This window comes from Mus musculus, chromosome 3 (genome assembly GCF_000001635.26).
Source record: "Mus musculus strain C57BL/6J chromosome 3, GRCm38.p6 C57BL/6J".
Lineage (NCBI taxonomy): Eukaryota > Metazoa > Chordata > Mammalia > Rodentia > Muridae > Mus > Mus musculus.
The window spans coordinates 58,615,821-58,638,258 of NC_000069.6; the positions used below are offsets into that span (position 1 = coordinate 58,615,821).

The window sequence follows — 22,438 nt, forward strand, 5'->3', positions numbered from 1 at the left end:
TGTAAAAGGGCTAAGATAACGTGGTCCAGAGGGCTGCTCAACTGAGTTAAGAGCAGCCAAGAGGGAACATAGGAATAAGCGGTAACTCGGAGATATTGAGGTAGATTCTAACAGCATGAAGGTTAGGCAACAGCTCTTGTGCTGCTTAAGGCATATGAAAATACAAGGGTGTGTGTGTGTGTGTGTGTGTGTGTGTGTGTCTTTCATTTGGGAACATAACATAAACCATTGAGGTGGGCAGGAACCCTGCCCTGGGATTTTTTAAGAATTCAAACTACAGGAATTGGTGGGATTTCAAGTCCAGAGCTTAGGCTTTTTACTTTGTATGGTGTGGGCTGCGTCTAGCCATTAGGGAAGTTAGATGTTCTGTGGGTGTAATGTGGAAATGCCCAGAGAAGGGGCATGGCCACTTGTGTACCTCAAGGGGCTTATATCATGTCCCTTAAAAGACGAAACAAAGCAAAACAACAAAGGCCCTATGACACTTCCTTACTCCTCTTCTTTTATTAGATCTATAATTGTTTCCATTGTTTTTTGCTGTATGCCAGAATTATGGCAGAGGGCAAGTAGTTTTAGAGAGAGTGAAGAAAGGTAGGGAGGTTGCTTTAACTTTTCCCAAGCCTGACTTATGGGGAAATTCATGCATCCTTCCAGCTTATTGAACAATCGCCGGATCTTTATTAAGTTGGCCAACAGCAGAAGGTCGTCTCCACTCAGGAACCACAGGGCTGGAACCTCCTCTGGATCATGGAGCTTGTTAGCACAAAGAGAGAGAGAGAGAGAGAGAGAGAGAGAGAGAGAGAGAGAGAGAGAGAGAGAGAGAGAGAGAGGTGAGTGTCCATGAGGAGCGGAAGTGGGCTGGTGGGCGGGGGGCTGAGCACTGATCTGGGGGTGGGGCAAGTGGGACAATTTCACTGCTAATGAGGAAAGAGATTGTCATGCCACGGAGACTTGAGAGAGCAAATGGACTTTAGACACTTTCAAAGCCTATAATTTATTCACAAAATGTAACTAGTGTCTCCTGAATCTACCTTAAATAGTCTCTTCCCTAGAAAGTGTCTAGTGGAGCAGAGGTGACGAGGGATGCTCCGAAGGCCCAGGGAAAAGTATGGAGAGGGACATTTTCATAGAGAAGATAGCCTGGGAGCAGCTAACACTCCTTTTATGTGTCTTGACCTCCAGGACTCCATTGCTAATCGCCTCATTTGCCCTGTCTGCTTCCTCCGCACTTCCTTTTGCAGCTGCTCCTCGCCTGCAGCTTCAGGGCCACGGAGGAGGACACTTGTCCTCAGTGGGGCAGGCAAAAGAGCAGCAGAGGCAGCGCCTTCACAGGCAGGTAGGGATGCAGGGGCACCAAGAGCACTGACTTCTCACCCCACCCTCCAGAGAAAGAGCAACTGTGAAAACAGTGGGGAAGATAAAAACTGTTAGCATTGGAGTCTTCTTTTTTGCATCAAAATGCCCTTTCCTTGTTAAAATTCATTTCTAATAGACAAGAAGAGAAGCAATGGGGGGAGGGGGTTGTGAAGGTGCCCAGGAGGACATTTTTGTGTTTCAGAGAATGTACTCAAAAGGAGGCTATACATTACTGTATGAGCTGGCATTAGCACTGTACATTTCTAACCCAGAAAGAAATTTACTAAGAGCCGAACCCAGGTAGGGCCTAGGATCATGCCGAACCTACTTCCGGTTGAGCCTGTGTCTCCCTTTGTTTGCTGCTCTTAAGATATCCTGCCTGTGCTGAATATTGAGGTTCCATATGGAATGCATGAATGCATATGAATTACAAATTCCCAAGATGAAGGCACTTGGAAAATCTGGAGCAATCTCCTCCTTTAAAAGCAGATGAAGTGAAGCTTTTCAGAGTTTAAGAGGTGTGCCCCAAGTCATTTTGCATGTGGAAGCACACCAGCTTCTGTGACTATCTCTCGACATCTGTATGGCAGCTTTGTTGGCTCAGTGCATAGTCAGTACTAGGTACCATGTTTAGTATTTTACATTTCCATAGACTCCACACAGCAACTTAGAGATAGGAATCATTACTTTATAGATAGCTAAATAAAGTTCACTCACATAGCCAAGGGGGCAGAGGTGAGATTTTAATTTACAGACTGTAACTTGATGTCTGTGTTCTTCAATGCTACATTATGGCCCTCATGGAAAGTGCACTCTAATCAAACACTAGGATAAAGAAAGGAGAGCAAGCCTGTTCCTTCCAGAGGTCATTGTCAGCGGGAGAGGCAGCCTGGATCAGCCAGTGTAGGGCGGGGCCAAGTCTAGGGGAAGCTCAGGGTAGGTGATGACTGGATGAAGACCTAGGCAATCAATCTAGCAGTGTCTCCAAAGAGTCAGAGCTTGTGTTTCTAAGCTCTTTCCTAGGTTAGAACCCAGGTTTCCTGGCTCAGCTTATAGGGCTTTCTGCCATAGCAGGGAGGAAACAGGAACCTTGCAACATCAACCCTAAAACAGGCCTGAGGAGGCTGCCAAATGCAGCCACACAATGAACACGCAAAGATGCTCTGTGGACTTAAATCTGAACTGAAAGGAATTTTAAAATAGAAGAAAATGTAAGGTCGCTTCAGTTTCATAGGAAACGCTCATTGTGAATTCCTAAAATTATCAGTAGATAGATTATACATAAGTATATTTTATCAGTGATAACATTAACAAAACTATTTTACTCTTAAAATCTAAATGATTTAAACTTTTTTTTTTCAGACAGGGTTTCTCTGTGTAATAGCTCTGGCTGTCCTGGAACTCACTTTGTAGACCAGGCTGGCTTTGAACTCTCAGAGATCTGCCTGCCTCTGCCTCCCAAGTGCTGGGATTAGAGGCATGAGCCACCACTGTCCAGCTTAAACCACTTTTTAAATGCACATACCATTACTTTGGTTCCAAGGCTGATTGTTGCCTGTTGGCCCATAGCTAGAAAATTAATGGAGACCTTGTCTTGTTCTAGGATGCGAATTCCAATGTAACGGTTCAAAGCCAGAAAGACAGGTTTAAATGAGACAAAGGATGAGGAAGGCATGGTACTTGACCAGTTCCAAGTTCGTATCCTGTTGCCGGCTTGATCTGAGTACTGGCCTCCCAGTATGTTGATGTATACCCTGGAAGGCAACCAGAATGATCATTAATAGACCAAGGTGTCGTGGCTCACTCCTGCCATCACAGCGTTCAGCCTGATGCGAGGGGGAGGAATGGCAGAGTGGGACTTTGGTTCAAAAACAGAAACAAAAAAGCCTCACCAATGAAAGCAGCATAATTCAAGGCTGAATTGGCTCTGCCACAGCTTAACCAGGACAGATGAATGGCGGAATCCTTAGATAACTTCAGAGGCGACACTAATCACGTTACCTTATTTGAAATACTAGGTTTAAATTGAACTATACTGAACTAAAGTAGGTTCCAAAATGGCTGGGAGGTAAAGGGAAGCCCTAGAGGTTTCATCTGGGAAGAGAAAGGATGCAGAGGGAAGTACTTCCTGAAGAGGAGGGATCAATGGTTAGATTTCCATCAGGCCAAAATGTAGGGCAGTGGATGTAAATTTGGAAGATGCCCAATCAGTCCTTGTTTAAGAGCGCTGACACAGTTACAAATTAAGCCCCTTTTATGCTTTTTGGGGTGTGTGCGAGAGGGTGCTGGTGACTGAAGCCAGGGCCTTGGTTCAGTGCATGAGCTGGGGTGCACAAGTGTCCACTGAGGAGGAGGGTTTGGAGGCTGGGTGTGGAGAGCAGGGGCTCGGGGTACTTTTGAGTTCACTGCAATGGAGAAAAATTCTAGAGCAGAGCAAAGATGTGACTTGAATCAACTGGGCCTCTCCAGTCACGTGGCATTGCCAGCGCCATATCTGCTACAGTACACACAGTCATGCTTGTGCAAGGTTCTGTGGCACTAACTGCCATGCCATTCTACTGGGAAATCCCATTCTCACCCTACCTCACCTCAGCAGAGGTAACCATCCCTACCATGAGGAGAGTTCTGTATTCTCAGAAGGGTGGCCTACTTTGGCAATTCATTTCCTTTTTAACTCTGGGAAATGCTCATGAAAGCCCCCATGAGTAAGATAACTAATACCTTGTTTCTCTAGCACTGACTGACTACTACTGATACTAACCTGATAGCAAGAGAAATGCAATGCCCAGGAGGTATCTTACTGGATTCAGAGATCACCCATGGGAATGATCTCACTGTCTTTCAAGTAACAATAATCTGTTCTTTGTTCTTGGAGTTTATATTGTAGATGTAGCTGTGTAAGGGTAAAGAGTCAGGCTGTGCCTTCAAGGAGCTTCAGTGCACAGAGAACACAGATGTGCTGCACAGAGGCAGAGAGAAGGGGCTTTGAGGATGCCAGGACCAGTCAGAGTACTCAAGAGTTCAGCTCATGTGGTTTAAGATCCCTAAAATCAACTGGCCTCTACAGCTTGTTGAGTTAATATAGGTGACAGTTACAACACTCCACTCAATGTAACACAGACTTACTACTGAATCCTGAAGGATAAGTAGAAATTGACCATTATACACTGTGTTAATGGACTGATTACTACTATGGGAAATACAGATACCTAACTGTGTCCCAGTTTGGTGAGCAATGACAAGGTTCAAGGTTGGCCAGTTACTGACAGAGTTTTATGAGTGAGAGTGTAGCTACATATGATTTGAAAAGCCAACCATGGTGGCTTATACCTGTAATCTAGCACTTCAGAAGATGAAGGTCACAAATGTGAGGCTAGCCTGCCCTGTAGAAGGAATTACAGTCTAACTAGGGCTATAGAGTAAGAGTGTGCCCTTAAAAAAAGTATATACCTTTCCGAAAGGCTTACATTGTATCTGAAGTTGGAACCCAGATTTTTCTTTCAGATTGAAGGACGTAATATGAAGTCATAGAGTGTATATAGGATCTTCCTATAGAGACTTGACTCCTCTATTATTATTATGTGTGTATACATGGAGTGTGTATGGTGGGGGTTGCCTGTAAGCCACAACATGTGTGTAGGGGTCCTGGGATGACTTTGTCCAGGCAGTTCTCTCCTCCCACCTTCATCTGTGCATGCCAGGGGCAGAACTGGTGTTGCCAGATGTGCATGGAAAATGCCTTTCCAGGCTTTCTGGATCCAGGGATTTTGTTTGTGTATCATTGTCTGACACAGAGACAGGAAGACCTCTACTTAGGAATGTACCTCAAGAGGAAGCAACATGGTGTAGTGTGGCTCTGAGTTATATTATTATCTAAAGATCATTAACTTTAATAAGTCTCTCAAAAGCCTTTCTTACTGTTGAAGAAAAAAAAATACAATTAAAAACAGTGAAAAAATCATCAAAAATACTAAAATAGCAGCAAGGACCTGAGACACCTACCAGACATTTCCATTGGGGTGATAGCAGGAGCTTCTGCCGGAGGAGTCAAACAGTGCCAGGATAGTAGGGTTGGTGGGCGTGTCTTCTTGGATTATACAAATAAAACCATCTGTCTTGTTGGGCAATCGGATAATGGCTAGGTTTCCAGACGGATAGCTGAGATCAGATAAGGTCCTCCGAGTAAGCTAGTGATCCTGGACTATTTGTGGGATAAAGCTGATTTGTGAGGATCTCTTCGAAATTATGAAGCATAATCTCGAAGACCTTTCAGAGAAAGGGTCTCTGTTACTTTTAATACAAAAGAGTTGTATGCCTTTATATGAATCGGAATGAATTTATGAAATGCAAAAGTTCCCAACAAAGTTGTAAGAAATAGAACTTAGAAACATGGAAGAGGTTTGTGCATCATGATAAAATTAAATTCATCCCATGAATGTAAGGTTGCTTCAACATCTGAAAAATCAACTAGTATACCACATTAACAGAATAAAAAGCAAAAGAAAGCATGATCATCTCAATAGGTATTCATGTGTGTGTGTGTGGTGTCTGTGTGGTGTGTGTGTGTGTGTGTGTGGTGTGTGGTGTGTGTGTGTGTGTGTGGTGTGATGTGTGTGTGTGTGTGTGGTGTGTGGTGTGTGTGTGTGTGTGTGTGTGTGTGTGGTGTGTGGTGTGTGTGTGGTGTGTGTGTGGTGTGTGGTGTGTGTGTGTGTGTGTGTGTGTGTGGTGTGTGGTGTGTGTGTGGTGTGGTGTGTGTGTGTGTGGTGTGTGGTGTGTGGTGTGTGGTGTGTGTGTGTGTGTGTGTGTGTGTGTGTGTGGTGTCTGTGTGTGGTGTGTGTTTAAAGGTTAGAGGATAACTTGAAGGACTGAGTTCTCTCTCTAACATGTGGATCCTAAGGACTGAATTTAGGTCATCGGGGTACTTGGGGGAAAGTACCCTGCTGGCCCCTTCTAGTCAATTATATATGAAAACTCTAACCATGGAAAGCTTAGGAAAGGAAAACATCTGATTGGAAGGGAAGGTAAAAACCATATTTGCAATCTGTCTATACAGAAGTGCTTAGGACCACAGAATGAAATGTTAGAACCAATGAATGAGTTCAGGCAGACTGTAACTGTAGGCTGCAAGACCAACATACCAAATCAACTGGCTTGCTTTGTATGGCAGGGAACATTTTGAAAATGACGTCAAGAGAATCGTGCCATCCACACTAGCATCAAAACCAAAGTACACTGAACATCGCATCTCGGTGTGAATGAGATCCGTACACACAGACTGTTCACAGGTAAAGTTAAGCCAAGACTGAGTTTGAATCCTTTTGAAAATCAGCCACAGCCTCTATGAGAGTTAGGAGCCACTAGTAGTAAATAGCTAGTAGTAAAAGCTGGGCAAATTATTTAATGAAAGCAGAGCTCCCATTCTTTCTCATGGGGGTGGGTACAGCCTTATCACTTGAGACCATGGGCCTCATTTTTCTGGCTTATCGTTGGGTTTGAGTAACATTTGGGACATTGACTTAAAATGACTCTGTTCCACAGGAGGCACTCAGTGAGAAGGGTTGCTTGTTTTCTTTTTTCTTTTTTTTAATTGTTGTGTTTGTTTTTACCTCTTTTTCTAGAGATACTGGATGGTGTTTATGCCCCAACTCCGTGGCCTGGCTGTCTGAGTGTCCTATGGTGAAGTGGTTTCTGACTTTTTGTTCTTGGGTGTTAGGGGTCAAAATATATCAGAGCTGGAAAATATCTGAATTTCTTACCTAGAATGTCTCCTCCTAGATATTTAATTCAAGGAAGTAAGTTGTAATTCTGTAACAGGGAAGGCAGAGAGCTGTCCCGAATGCTGGAACAGGCTCACAGCACTGTGTGGTACAAAAAGTTCTGGAACCCAAGGTCTACTGCCTTTTAAATACTTTTAATGTTACATAAAAAACAGTTGTAAAATTAAATATATGCTTGAGTCAATTTAAAAAAATTATACAGGTAAACGTGTAGACTGGGAAGGCAGAGCAAGGGAAGCTGTATTTCAAAATGTTACCAGCTTCTCTCTGGGTGATGGAATTCTGAGAGTATGTTTTCTGAATTTCCCTCCTCCTTCCCTGGTTTCCTTCCTTCCTTCCTTCCTTCCTTCCCTCTCCTCCCTCTTCTTCCTCTCTCTCACCTTCCTTCTCTCTGTCCTTTTTTTCTTTCTTTCTTTCTCTCTCTCTTTCTTTTCTTTTCTTTTTTTTTTTTTTGGTTTTCCGAAACAAGGTTTCTCTGTGTAGTCCTGGCTGTCCTGGAACTCACTCTGTAGACCAGGCTGGCCTCGAACTCAGAGATCCACCTGCCTTTGCCTCCCAAGTGCTGGGATTAAAGGTGTGCACCACCACTGCCTGGCTCCTTTTTTTTTTTTTTTTTCCATAGTCAGGGTCTCAACTATATAGCCCCGACTGGCTTAGAATTCTCTGTGGACCAAGCTGGTCTCAAGAACCCAGAGACCTACCTGGCTGGAATTGAGATGTGTATGCTGCCATCACTGTGGATTTTAGTTTCTGTACAAGACAGTGGATGTCAAGAAGCTCCCTATAAGATTACACAATTACTTACAAAACTACAAACGGAACTGACTGCCTTAAGTATCTTTTCCACAGCAGAAGAAACTTGACGCTGACTGGAAAATGAAGTTATTTCTTCCAAATTAGATGAGGAGGCCATCAAATGTATAAAGCTAGGATTTCTGATGCTAAATTCAGTTCTTCAAATGTCCCAGTTCTGACCTCTACTGACCAGCCCTGGTGCCCGAGTACAGGAAGGAAGTATTCGGGTGTCTTTCGATAGATTTTCCACATACAAGTTTGGGAACAGAGTGCAAGGGATGCTCTCTAACACAAGAGACACACACTTGGTAGCACCCGGCCACTGTCTGGGGACATCCTGAGATGCTGCTATTTACTTCAGCCACCAACGATGGGACAGAGACTGGGACCTCTAAAAGCCAGAGGGCCTGAACCTCACATCCCTTGACCCGTTTTACCAGATACAAGCTTCATGATCCTTACAAATGGACATTTTCAGCATTATTTTAAAACATGCCAGTTTGATGCCATGGCCCAGCATGTGAGCTTTCTGATGATACAGGGCATCCGTGACAAAAGTCTTACCATCATCAGTTGTTGTGGGGCTCTGATCATGTGATATTATCGCAAAATGTCTGGCCATCTGACGCTCTTGTTTTCTACAGAATCAAAACAACCAAGCATAAATTGGAGTGATGGTTGAAAGTGGAAACAGTGCCCTACACATCTCACCAGCTCATCCTTTGCTGTTTTAGCCTTTTATCACTCATGAATCTATTTTATGTAGTCAGAGCCTGCAAGTGGTCCTATGGGTAAATTTCTCCAGCCTAGGAATTCTGAATTGCCCTGATAATTTATGTTTGACAATCTCTACTTCAGTGAGTCAGTGAGCTCATTAGATTTTGTCTCTAATATCATCATTATTGGTATTACTATTATTATTTAGTATCTCTCTCTCTCTCTCTCTCTCTCTCTCTCTCTCTCTCTGTGTGTGTGTGTGTGTGTGTGTGTGTGTTGCAAGGGACTTAACTTGGGGCCTTGTATACACAAGGGAGGTATTCTACTACTAAGTTGTATCCCTGGCTTTTATGGGAACTTTTGAATCTCACAACATTGACCAGGAATTATAATGAGCTTGCTTTAGCTCATTTCTACTTCCTTATAAGGATCGTATTCTCATAATTCTATATTTTGAGAAACCAAGGTTCATCTTATGAGGTACTCTTCAGTCAGTGGATCCTGTCTGGCTCAGCACCAGGGCCTGCATTACTTCTGCAGAGCCTTCTCCTTTGCCTTGAGCCTGTCAATGTCACTGCCATACGCTGCATGAGGTGAGATGCTGATTAACTCCAGCGCAGGGGGTTTGATGGTTAGCATTTCCTCGTTGATATAATCAAGAAGATTTTGAAACTGAAGACAGCAGCACCTCTGAAAAACAAAAGAAGCTATGATCCTGTCATGGATAGTAGATAAAGAGGTCACAGAGGGTGAACCCCCCAAACCACAATGAGGTGTGGGTAACAAGAGGCTATAGCTCTTCTTTCCTCTATTAGCTTTGGTGAGGTGATGTTCACACTCTACGCAATCCACATGCCTCCAAGCCTCATTTCAGCTGTTTCTTTCAGTACTTCAGAGTACCCATCACCAGTCAGTTCAGATGAAATCTGTACCCACAAACAGTGGACCCCACCCTCCTCAGAACTGCCACAAATCAGATATCTGCTTCTTTCTTTGTTTTTGAGACAGTAGCTCATTTATCCAAGTCTACTCTCTGTGTAGCCAAGGATGACCTTGAGCTTGTGAGTTTTTTGCTCTCCACCTCCCAAGCACTGGAAATACAGCATATGCTACCATGCAAGGAACCAGCCGGCCTCCATCTTAGGCTTAAAAACCATCTTCTAGTAAAGACAAACTTGGTTCATTCCTGTTTATGGTTAAACCCGTGTCTGTGCCCTACCTTAACTACACATGTACTGCTTGCTCCAGGCATGGCAATCATGTCTTTGTATCAAAAGTTCATTTTTAAATACAACAAAATTGAAATAATCCCCTGCATCCCATTAGATCTTTTGAGAACCTCCTACTAGGTTGTCCAGCCCTGATATGATGATATATATATATATATATATATATATATATATATATATATATATATGCCTAGTCTTATTGTAACTTGTTATACCATGTTTAGTTGATATCCCTGGGAGGCCTGCCCTTTTCTGAAGTGAAATGGAGGAGGAGTGGTTCTAGGAGAAGTTGGGGGTGAAGGACTTGGGATGAGAGGGGGAGAGAAAACTGCAGTCAGGATATAATATATAAAAGAAGAATAAATAATTAAAAAAATCCATGCTTAACAAACACTTAGGAATTATGTTGATTGTGGAAGTGTTTTTTCCTGAAAAAGTTGTCAAAGTGTTTAAAGAAGTGGAAGTCAGGGGCCTGGAGAGATGGCTCAGTGGTTAAGTGCTCTTCCAGAGGTCCTGAGTTCAATTCCCAGCAACCACATAGTGGCTCACAACCATCTGTAATGAGATCTGATGTGCTCTTCTGGTGTGTCTGAAGATAGTGACAGTGTACTCATATATATATAATAAATAAATCTTTTTTTTTTTTAAAGAAGTGATAGCACCAGGCTAAACATACTGTTAGTTCCTACAGAGCGTTGTCAACATGTTATTATCAGTCTTTTAAATTATAGCTTCCTAGTGGATGTGATTGGCATTTTCTTGACAACTAACACCTAACCCTTAAGAATGATAATGTAAGAGAAAGAAGCAGGAGAAAATGCTACATATGTTTAAAAATAACACACATTCCTCAGTCAAAATCTTGTTTAGAACTAACTTACATATGATTTTGGTTTGGTTTGAATGTTTTCAGAGGAAGTGTCCATCTTAAAAAACAATGACCGTAGATCACTTCCACAAAATTCACACGTGGGTTCCAGCTCTTGTTCATCCTTCAGAGAAAGAGAGAGAAAGTGAAGATGTGTCCTAAGGCCCAGTAAGCTTAGGAGTAAGAGGAGCGGGGTTGTGGGCAGTGAACACTCATCAGGACCACAAAGGCAATGGGGGATGTGCCAATTTGTTTGAGAACAATCACCACAGAAATACTTGATGGAGACCTTTTAAGGGTCTGAGATTTTGTAGCTGAAGTGACCAAGCTGGCAAGATCTGCCATGTTACATTTCCACTCCAGTGTTAGAAGGGACTAAGGAGCCCTGCCGTGCATTTCCACGGCTGCTCTCTGGCAAAGTCAAGTGCTTCGGCGCTATGGAAATGGGGGCGCTATAGAAAGGATGACCTCAGAGTCCTCTGGAATGGGCAGAGGTAGAGACTATGTAACCTGCAAATGCTAGTAAGAAAAAGCCTTGGCATTACTGTATACCTGGTTGCTACTTTCTATGTCTCTGTGATAGAATTCCTGACAGAACTGACTTTAATGAAGAAACATTTCTTCTGGCTTGTGACTTAGAGGAGACAGTCTATCATGGCAGTGAAGGTGTGGCAGTGGTAGTACCTTGTGGCTTTGGTAACAAGAATGTGAAGTGGCTGGTTACATTGCCTTAGCAGTCAGGAAGCAGAGCATGAGGGCCTGAATGGGACAGTCTATGTGACCCATAAGACCCACTCCTAGGGACCCATGTCCTCCAGCAAGACTCCACCTCCTAAAGATTCTACAGCCTTCTGAAACAGCATCATTAGCTAGGGACCATGAGGTAAAACAAACAAAACAGAAGTCAGGATGGGTCAGGTAACTGTGAGAGGTTACTACACTAAGGCCATGTTGGTATTTGTTACAGCTATGATTTCAGAGGGTTCTGGGCAGGTGAGTAGTTGAGCCTTAGAAAAATACCTTAGGAAAAGATCCAGATGTGCCTTTCAGGGTATGAACAGTGCCAGCACATCTATATTTCCCATGAAAATTATCCTGCAAGACAGGGTATCCAGTTCTAAAGGTGACCAAGTTAGCTAATGTAGATAGGAACTGGCCACTCAAGCAAAGAATCTCTATAGAATGTCAAAACCGTCCCACAATAAGCTTAATGCCAGCCAACCAGAGTGCTTAGTGGGCAAAGCCTCGCAGTACAGAGATGATAAAAAATGAAATGGTAACGACGATGACGTGATGACCACTTCTATACAAGAAACCTCGTAGTACAGTTTTTGGCTCATGAGTCTTTTTGTTCCTGTACCTGACAATGAAGCCAAATGGCAGGTCTTTGAAAGACCATGAGTGCCACTGGACTCTTCATGCAAAGAGAGTATGAAGAGGAGTGCAAGAGAGGTCAGCTGCTAACATTCCTGAACTCAACAAATGTTAATGCTACTGGCAATGTTTGCTTCTAGAGCCAGAGGAGCCAGGCTTGTCCAGGTTAGGACATATCCCTGGAAAAGAGTCCACAAGGAGTTTCTTATGGCCAAGCCCATCTGTGGGAGTCAGAGGAAGGGTATAACCCACCAGTTCAAGAGAAGTCTCTGGATATCAGCCCTTCTGGCTTAGAGGAAGGGTATTCTGTTCAGGTAAAAAATTCCAGAGTCTGCGGAGTGACTATCAGGTTTCCAAACTGGGATAAACAGCTTATCAAATGGTTGTTGGTGTTATGTTACGTGGTTTTTAAGGTATTTGTTAGTACCACACAGTTCTGTTGTGCATAACAGCAATGAGCTGACATCATTGCATTCCCAGAGTCTACTCAGTCCTGCATATGTGCTGTGATACTGGGGCAAAACTCTTTACTTACTCTTCCTATGCACAAAACATCACCTGCACATCTCAGAAGACATCATCAAGGGGATTTGGATCCAGGAGTGTGCATTCTCTTCACATGGTAGTATGCTATCCCAGATTGGGCAACCGCTGTGCTTCCAGTCATTTCTTTACCACTCTGGCCCATGGAATTACTAAGGAAACCTTTATCTAGCTTATCAAATACTGGCATTAACTGGTTCCTTAATATCAGTAAATATGGCAAAAGTTCACCTGTATTTGTAGACTTTGTGACTACTACTGTTGGTTGAACTGTGTCTTCCCAGAAGATACATTGGACATTTAATCTCTGGTACCTGGAAATGTGACTGTACTTGGTCTTTATTAAGGTCACCAAGTTAGAATGGGGTTATTGGGATAGGTTTAATCTAGTATTATTGGTGGTGTCAGTAGAGAAGGACCTTTGGATATAGGGACCCAACAGGAAGCCAGTGAATACTGAGGCAGACACTTGCAGGGTACAAATGCCAGCCAAGAATGGCTACACTGTCCACCAGTCTGTAAAGCCAGGAAAATGAAGAGAGTCTCACTACAGTGGTGACCCTGTTGATACCCAGATCCAGACTCGTAGCCTCCTAAACCATAGGGTAGAGGCTCTTTTGTTTTATGGCACTTGGATGGGAGGAGTTAGAAAGCCACCTATTCTAAGTAAAGGAACTCTTTGCATTGATTCTTTTAAAGTATATTCACATCTACTGTACAAATCACTGTGTGACCCCATATGGCCCTTTACAAAATAGTAAAGCATATGAATTGAAGTACCTTAAAGTTCACATCCATATACGAGTACTCTTTCCTAAAGGACAGAATGGCCGGTGGCCCAACGCTGGGTAACGTCCTTAGAGAAGTTTCAAACAAATTTACAAAGTCTTCATTAAACTAAATAAGAAGAGAGAGAGAAAACAATTAAAGATTGAATAAGTCACTTTACAAGAACAATGTCTTAGTTATTATGACGAATAGCTCTTACCTCCATCTCACATAAAATGCTTAGCTTGGGCTCTTCAGGATTAATTACCCAATTTTCTGAAGAGAAAGGATGGATTCAAATGAAAAATGGCAAACCATTTTGCAGTGTGTTCTGCTTCCCTCTATTTTAGAGATTCCCTCCAACCCTAACCTACTAGGATGTCACACTTAAGCAGGAATAGGTATGTATGTACACACATATGTGCACACACATGCACATCCACGTGCACGTTCATACACATGCACCCTCCTCCCCCACCCAAGCCTTCCGCTTGCACTGCTTGACAGGGTACATTCTCAGCACTGTACGAGTCAGGTGTGTCCTTTACTGACAGCTTGTCTTTTCCAGCAAAAGATGATGAAAACAAGCAACCGTTTACCTCTTAACATAGAAGCTTGAGTTTGTGGCAGTGTTTCCGTTATCTCAATAGATGGTATTCTTTCTAACAACAACAACAACAACAACAACAACAACAACAACATATGAATGTATTCATCATCAATCTTGAAAACTGAGAAACAAAGTTGAGTGTGAAAAAAATCATAAGAGAAATAAGTGCCCGTGTTTGTCACTCTGCATAGATTCCTAGGTTTAAAACAGCTAGAGTTGGAATGACAGATGAATTCAGACACAAAGAAGGTGGCTGCCGAGATATAACAACCCTCTCTGTCCCAGAGCAACCAGGGACAATGAGAGTCATTAGAGACAGGATTAGAAGGTGACCTGTCAGGGGGAATGTCTGTTATCTGAAGAAAACATTAAACATATTTTAAGGCATTGTGTCAACAGAAGTGGTAGTTCGAGCATAAAAATTAATGCACAAAGATTATCATTAAGGCCTTCTCTGGGCTTAATAAAACAACTAACCTTTGAGCATCCCATGACCCTATAATGGACTACCAAGCAGTCATTTCAGAGAAACAGCCACTCCTGATGTGGAAAGCTGACCATGCTGTTTTAGTCCACTTAGGATGCTGGAACAACATGCTGGGAAGTGCCAGGAGGTCTGGTGTCACATGAGGGCTTGTTTCTCGGCTAACAGATGCTGCTGAGGTTAACAAAGTTGCCCGGTATCTCAATGTTTATGTGCACTGCCCAGATTCAGCAGCAGCTCTAATGACCTTCCGTACCAGCTGAACTTCCAGTTTGCAAGCCAACCTCCCAATAAAACCTAAACAATCAAAGGACTCACTTATCTGCTTTTTAGCAGAAATTCGTTGAAGCCAACTTTCATCTTCTGTTTGTACTGACATCTGAACTCTTTCATACAAACTTGGATACATGTCTCTGAAATTTAAATCAACATGTTAGAGTGTAATTACATGATTGTTAGCAAGTCTACTCTACATAGTATATTTTTAGTTGAATAACATATGCCCATCGAAAGTTCTGATGTTTTCTTTTAAAATATTTTCTTCCATTCCTATATTTTCAGTAAAGTTAAACATGATATGTTTGATCAAATAAGTTCTTTGGAAAGTCTTCCTGAAAGTTCTCAGAGTTGAGGTCCATGAGGGACAATGAGGAGAACTGGCCTTTTGGGTCAGAGTTTTATTAGGAGTTATGTAATGCCATAGACAGACAGGAATGATGGGAGTCCTAAAGAGATTCAGGCACATGAGGTTAAGTGGTATACAAAGTGTTCATTTTCTTTACTTTAGAATGATATAGGGCTGGGCTTTCTGGCCAGGCAGCCTTGCCACAATGGTGAGCTCCAGGTTCAGTGAAAGACCATCTCGGATAAGAAGACAAGGTGGAGAGCAATAAACGGCGGTACTTCTCACCTCTACACGCAGGCATGACTATTATACCAGCACAGAAACGTGCACACACACACACTGCACACACATACGTGAGCACACACGAGAAATAATGGAATCCTCTGTTTGCTTTGTTTTTCAAGACAGGGTTTCTCTGTGTAGCCTGGCTATCCTGGAAGTTGCTCTACAGACCAGGCTGGCCTTGAGCTTGGCTACCTATATTTCCTGAATGCTAAGAAATTATATGGACTTTTTAAAAAGCGCTGATGTTATGGCAAACACATTGTAATTAAGAGACCTCCATTCCTTCTCTGAGTAGTTTAATCAGGTATTTGATTAATGCAGGGAAGTAAGAATTTAGTAACTCTACTGATAACAAGTAAATGTTGTTTTCCAATATCCCTTATTTCTTGGCATTTTAATTAAAGAATTGTATTTTCTAAAATGATCAAACAACATTACTTCAATCCTTCAATTTAGCATTGTTACTTTTCCACCAGAGTTCAACTGTATCTTCCCCGGTCATTTTGACACTTAGTTTCCTGGCACATTGCATCAGTGAAGTGCTTTTGTTTTTCAGTTCTGAAGCAACTGGGTCCTGGAATAGGCAAAGAGCTCCTCTGCAGAGGCCACTTATGCAAGTCTCTGAGGGAGTCTTGTTTATCCAACCTTCCTGAGAGACAAGCTGTGGGTACTACCAGTAAAGCAACACGAGAGGGAAATCTCAAGACATTTGCTGTGTATTCTCTCCCATCCCCACCCACAATGCAAGAGCTAACAAAAATGAACACATTACTCATGCAAGTGTCCTTGCCTTCCTTAGTCTTCCACCAAAGTTTTTGCATGGAATTTTTAGGTGAAAGATAAATGAGGATGGCCACAGAATTCACTTTGTGGCGAGCATACTAGGTGGGAATGAATATTTTGTTTTACCTGTGATATTTTGATTACCTTTACAAAAGCTAACCAAGACCATAGTATTTCCTTTTCACCGGCAAGGAAATAGAGGTCCATGGAGACAAAGGAATGTCTGAAAGAGTCAGAGAGGCTTCTGCCTTGGTCCAAAACTTATTTTGTCACTTTCATATGTGTCTTAGTTATTGTTTCATTGCTGTGAAGAGACACCACAGCCAAGGCAACTCCTACAAATCATTTAATTGGGGGTTTGTCCACAGTTTTAGTCCATGATCAACATGGTGGGAAGCTGACAGGCATAGTGCTGGAGCAGTAGTTTAGAGCTCTACATCCTGATCCTTAGGCAGAAGAGGGAAGGGGAGAGAGGGGGGAGGGGGGAGTGGAGGGGGGAGGGGGAGAGGGGAGAGGGGAGAGATTGGGCTTTTGAAACTTTATAGACCACCCGCACTGACTCACTTCCTCAACAAGGCCACACCTCCTAATCCTTCTAATCTTTCTCAAATAGCTCCACTCCCTGATGGCTAAGCATTTAAATACGTGAACCTATGGAGACATTCTTACTCAAACCACCACAATCTTTCAAGTGTCCCATTTCAGTGAGAATAGCAGTAAGGCAAATGAAAATAGAGTTGAACTGATGTTGGCTGCATTTTTAGGGCATTAAAACACACACACACACACACACACACACACACACACACACACAAACCCATGATCTCACCAAAGTCAATAAAGAAATTTGTGTGTGTGTTTAGCTTCTAAAATATCTTCTTAGAAAGATTTATGAGACACAAGAGTCTTGTCTGGAAGAGGGAGCTCCCCATGGACGTGTAATAACACAGCTAAAAAACACAGTAACATGGCCGCTCAGCATATAATCCTCTTTCTTTTCCTTGTGATGATTTTACTGAAACAAACAAGCAAACACCAGACTCTTAAATGTCCAGCCTTAAAAACATGCTCTAACTGGTATGTGAGGAATATGTAGCTCTTTGAAAGGGGGAAAGCCAGAGCAGAGGACACACACACACTTAAAACAAGAGGAGGTTTTTCCAGAAGGGAATTTCTGAGAAACTTCTATCTTCATGCAATCAAACATAGACAGAATGGTGGCTATCATCATAGTAAGTAAAGAGATGGCCTTGGATGATCCAGCCCCCCAAACTCCCCGCTCTCCCATTATATGAGGCAACAGGCATCAGTTTTCTTTAAATACAATTTGTTATTATTATTATTTTTGTATATGATTGATTTGCCTGCATGTATGCATGTGCACCACATGTGGGCCTGGTGCCCCTGGAGACCAATAGAGGGCATCTGGAACTGGATACAGTGATGGATGCTTGTTAGGGACTATGTGGATCCTAGAAACTGAACCTGAATCCTGTGCAGGAACGGCAAGTACTTTTAACCACCAACTCCAGTGGTCTTATTTCTAAAGGAAGGGAAAGAACAGCTTGTTGTTATTGTGCTTGTTGAAAAATGGTCATATACCTGGGCAGTTTTCCCCTTGAATGAGAAACAGAGAACATGGTTACTGATTCAACAAACTCAAGGAAAGAAAGAAAGGCAGGAAAGAAGAAAGTTAGGATGGAAGGAAGGAAGGGAGGAAGGAAGGAAGAAAGGAAGAAGGGAGGGAGAGCAGATAGACAGGCCCACCATAAAGAACTTTAACCATAAAATATAGCATCCTTCTCTTTACTAATGCTGGAGTCACAGACCAATGAGAATGCTAGCTTTGATATTCTCCCCTCACCTGCCCACCCAGGGTTCCTGTAAGCTGTCCCACCTTAGAGAAGTGAAGTGCTCCCTGTAGGAAGGGCTCGTTCTAGCTGCCTACCAGTCATTCACTTATGAATGCAAGTGGATGACTAAGGACTGTTGTTACTTAAAAATAAGTAATAATAGAAAAGAAAGAGGTCAAGGAAAGTGGAATAAAGATGCATTAGCATGGCATATTTATATATTATTGGGCCTTCAAAGACAGTAAAGAATAGTCAGAAAGGATTCTGAACAGCAATTGTAACAGGTTCTCCGAATTACAGCCATGAGTCACAGAATAAAAATGTCTGTACACAGGCTGTATACCAACATCCGAACATCAAAAATCTGGAAGATGCTGAAAATATAAAAGAGAAAAATGATGGAGAATCCTACCCAACAGGCACAGTGTGCATTCTGAAGGGAGGAAGAGAGACAATGGGGAGGAAATGAAAACCAGAAGGGTTTGGGAAATAGACTGATCACCGAGACCGGATCCTGGGAAGCAAAGAGGCAATGTTTTCAGAGCTCTGAAGGACAATGCTTTAAAACATAGTCTGTATGCTAGGTTGTATTAGTAATATAATATAATAATATAAGTAAAAGCTTAGTGGCAAAATGGAGACATTCCAGACCTACAAGAGTTTAGAGATTTGAGCACTCATGAGAACTACATGAAAAAAATTTTATGGAAAGAATTTCTTCAGCAAACAGAAAGGAGCAGAAGCTGCTAAGTTGGGATCAATGGCCTGCAGCTACTGACTCAGCCCAGAGAAAGTGAAGGCAATTGCACTCACTGAATGGAAAAATCTTATTTATTTATTTTTTTTAGACAACAGGATTTACTAACATCAGATTTCATGCTCTTGGCCTTGGATTTAATATACTGGCTTCTTAGCATGCAACTGAGGCATGTTTATTACTTTTCAATTTTAAAATGCAAACTGTACCCAAAGTATTTAACAAAACAACACACATATTATAAAAGTAATATAATATAAAAACTGCCAAGTAATATAATTTCTTATGAACATGGAGCTAATATGATCTGCTTCTCTCCCACCCTTTCTCTCTCTATGTAATTTGTTGTTAATTAGAAAAAAAATAAATGAGAAGAGGTAGAAGAAAGCAGTAGTGGATTTAGTGTTAATATTTTATAAACCGTCACTAATGCTGACAAACCAAAAAGTAGAGGTTTAAATTCTTTACAATTCGGAATCCTAGGAAATTAAAAGTGACATAAATACCAAAAATAAAAAATAATAAAAAGGAAAGGAAGTCCAGACTTAAACCAGATTTTTGATAAAGCGAGTGAAAATGTGTTTTAAAATTATAGTTGAAGGGGTGGAGAGGGGGAGAGGTAGCTTAGCTGGTAATAAGCTTGCCTTGCAAACACAAGGCTGTGAGTTCCATCCTCCACCCCCAGCCCCAGAATACATTAAAAAAAAAAAAAGCTGTGCATGGGAGTTAAGCTTTGTAATCCTGGCAATGGGAAGATAAAGACGGATGGATCCCTGAGTCTTGCTAGCCAGCTAGTCCAACATAGTGGCTGGCCTCCAGGTCAACCAAACAGCACCTAAAGAGGTATTAGCTCCATGTTCATAGGAAATTATATTACTTGGCAGTTTTTATATTATATTACTTTTATAATATGTGTGTTGTTTTGTTAAGTACTTTGGGTACAGTTTGCATTTTAAAATTGAAAAGTAATAAACATGCCTCAGTTGCATACTAAGGAGCCAGTATATTAAATCCAAGGCCAAGAGCATGAAATCTGATGTTAGTAAATCCTGTTGTCTAAAAATAAAAAAAAAAAAAATAAGATTTTCCATTCAGTGAGTGCAATTGCTTTTACTTTCTCCGGGCTGAGCCAGTAGCTGCAGGCCATTGATCCCAACTTAGCTTCTGCTCCTTTCTGTTTGCTGAGGAAAAGATTTTTTTTCGGGCTGGAGAGATGGCTCAGCAGTTAAGAGCACTGTCTGCTCTTCTGGAGGTTCTGAGTTCAATTCCCAGCAACCACATGGTGGCTCACAACCATCTGTAATGAGATAAGATGTCCTCTTCTGGTGCGTCTGAAGACAGCAACAGTGGAATCACATACATTAAATAACTAACTAAATATTTAAAAAATACTGATAATTGAAAACATTTTCTTACCTATCTACAGTCACTTCAGACAAGTCCTTTTTAAATGTTTGAAATATTTTGGGATAGCCTGTCAGACGAAACATTAAACAGTTTAGCCACTCCATGCCTCCGGTTCTCCAAGGGAAATTTTGTCCCCAGGGAACATTTGGTGAGGGGCAGAAACAGGGTGGTTGTCACAGGTGTGTGTGTATGATTTGTGTATGCTGATAAAAAATATATCCTAGAATGCACAAAGACACCACCACCCTTTCCCCCAACAGTTAAGATACACCCACAGTAAAATGTGAACTCTGACTCCAAGAAGCTCGTTCTAAATGCTCTGCTTCCTTTTAAAGGAAGACAGTAACGCTGCGTGTTAAGGTGTTAGGTAGAACTGCTTCAGTAAGTAGTTGAGCACCCCACAGGCACTAGTGCCCCAGGAGTGGCCTGTTACTTTTACTAACCGATTTCCCTTAGATCCCACACTAGGGGCCATCATGGCAATCAGCCAAGACTTGCTAGTGTTAAGGGCAGCAGAGGGGGAGGGGGAAGCACCGGCCGCCCTTCAGGCCAGGATCCCGAGGGAGGGAGAAGCCCAACGCTACTTTTGTGGGACGAGCCGCTGCTGGAAGCAGGAGGAGAGCCCTCCCTGTGCGGCAGCGGCAGCGGCTCCTCTTCGCCCCACGAGGGGCTGGACACCTTGCTGGGCGGGGACATAGTGCTCAGGCTGGGGCTGACCACGCTAATTAAGCGGGGACGAAATTCCGGTGAGTCTTCGTCAAAGCCTTCACTGGGGCCTATGGCTTTCCAGATGTCTTCTTCGTTCAACGACTCAGGGAACAGGTTCTGGCTTTCCTGCGGCTGGCCCTCCCTATCATCCCACCCTTGCACCCCCTGAGCTCCCTGCCCCTCCTGCTCCTCCTGAGCTCCCTGCTCCTCCTTGGCCTCCTCCTCCTTTTCCTCTTCCTCCACCTCCTCCTCCTGTCCCTCCTGCTCCAACTCCTCCCCCTGCTCTCTCTGCATCTTCTGCGCTTTCTCTGCCTCTACCATCTCTTTTCCCTTCGAGGCTTTATCTGGCTTTTTTGACTTTGTGTTCCTCTTTCCAGGCTTCCGCACTCCCTGACGCGGGCGCATGTTTGTGGGCAGCCCCGGAGCGCTCGACCCCGGAGCAGCTGTTGAGCGTCTGTCTCCCAGGGCAACCTCGGAACCTTTCAGGGTTTAAAGCCTCAGGACCCTGCGCCAAGCTTCTTTCTGCCAAGCTTCTTTCTGCCTTTGCTCTCTAGGTCTCTGAGCCCCTCTTAGCCAGCAGAGAAGCAACCTCCCTTTCCCTGGAGCCGGACCTTCTGGCTTTTTAAGGAGGATACCCATAATGTCATTTGGCACTGAGGGAGTTGTGGAATTTGATTTTTATTAGAAATATGATTATTGGAAATTCCAGTAAAACTCTGCTTACTATATTAGACACCAGCCTTTCTTTGCCGTCTTATGATTACATTGCCTTACATTTGTTGTTTAGTAAGACTTTTTGGAGATATATTGCTGCTGAGATAATTTGGTTTACTCTAGCCCTAGTTTGGTCGATTCTTTGATCCATCCTTTTGTTTTGGAAATAGAAAATTCCAGCGATATCTGTCTACCACATGCCACTTTTTGTTTTGGGGGCCTTGTTTCAACTCATGGTACTTTAAATTATTATTTTCTTTTGTGAAATATTTGCACATACTAAAAATAGTATCCAGGAAAGTATGGTGAACATTAGATGCCCAGGGTCAGGCCTATGAGTCACTATGTGTGATTTCTTCTGTCACTTGACTTCTGTTAGCCTATTTGTGGGGGGTGGGGGGGCTGGGAACAACCATTCCTTTAAGATATTTGTGGATATTGATGAATATGGAATAGTGGCCTGTAATTTTAGACATATATCATCCAAAGACCACTGGGAACACCGCAGTAGGGACATGGAGGCACCTGGGTTTAGCTGCAGTGTGATGCCCTTGGAAGGTCCCGTCGAGGACAGACTTCCCCTAAAGTGTTTTGGGAGAGGACCTAAGGTTTAGGTCAAATGGAAGGCAGGACAACTCTGTGATGGGGACTATGTGGTGGCACAGTGGCCTTAACTTTTGTTTCATTTAGACAAACCCACATGATCCTGTTTTGTGGTTGGTTCACTGAGCAATTATTTTGATGGCTGTTAATCTGACACTATATTTATTGGGCACTACTGTGAG

The 22,438-nt window shown here is 42.7% G+C and overlaps 1 protein-coding gene and 1 long non-coding RNA gene across 5 annotated transcripts; one reads left to right on the top strand and one right to left on the bottom strand.

Annotated features, from left to right (window-relative positions):
- Positions 1-479: 479 nt before the first annotated feature.
- Erich6 (glutamate rich 6) lies at positions 480-21,400 on the bottom strand. 4 transcript variants are annotated; one of them, XM_011240167.3, is made up of 14 exons: positions 20,816-21,400; positions 20,241-20,298; positions 14,840-14,934; positions 14,027-14,089; positions 13,648-13,703; positions 13,440-13,556; positions 10,756-10,866; positions 9,178-9,335; positions 8,468-8,566; positions 7,350-7,440; positions 6,495-6,658; positions 5,359-5,514; positions 2,882-3,110; positions 480-753 (listed from the first exon to the last, which is right to left on the bottom strand). In XM_011240167.3, the coding sequence occupies exons 1-14, from the start codon at positions 21,342-21,344 to the stop codon at positions 490-492; spliced, it is 2,190 nt and encodes a 729-aa protein (XP_011238469.2). In that variant the 5' UTR covers positions 21,345-21,400; the 3' UTR covers positions 480-489. The 4 variants fall into 4 exon arrangements, with proteins under 4 accessions (XP_011238469.2, NP_001074731.1, XP_017175143.1 ...); NM_001081262.1 differs by having other exon boundaries at positions 6,543-6,658; positions 20,816-21,387; XM_017319654.2 differs by lacking the exons at positions 480-753; positions 2,882-3,110; positions 5,359-5,514; positions 6,495-6,658; positions 7,350-7,440 and having other exon boundaries at positions 8,493-8,566; positions 9,130-9,335.
- On the top strand, positions 20,191-21,672 carry Gm46806. The gene is made up of 2 exons (XR_001783856.2): positions 20,191-20,977; positions 21,317-21,672. It is a non-coding gene; the product is annotated as a predicted gene, 46806 (long non-coding RNA).
- The last annotated feature ends 766 nt before the right edge of the window (positions 21,673-22,438 follow it).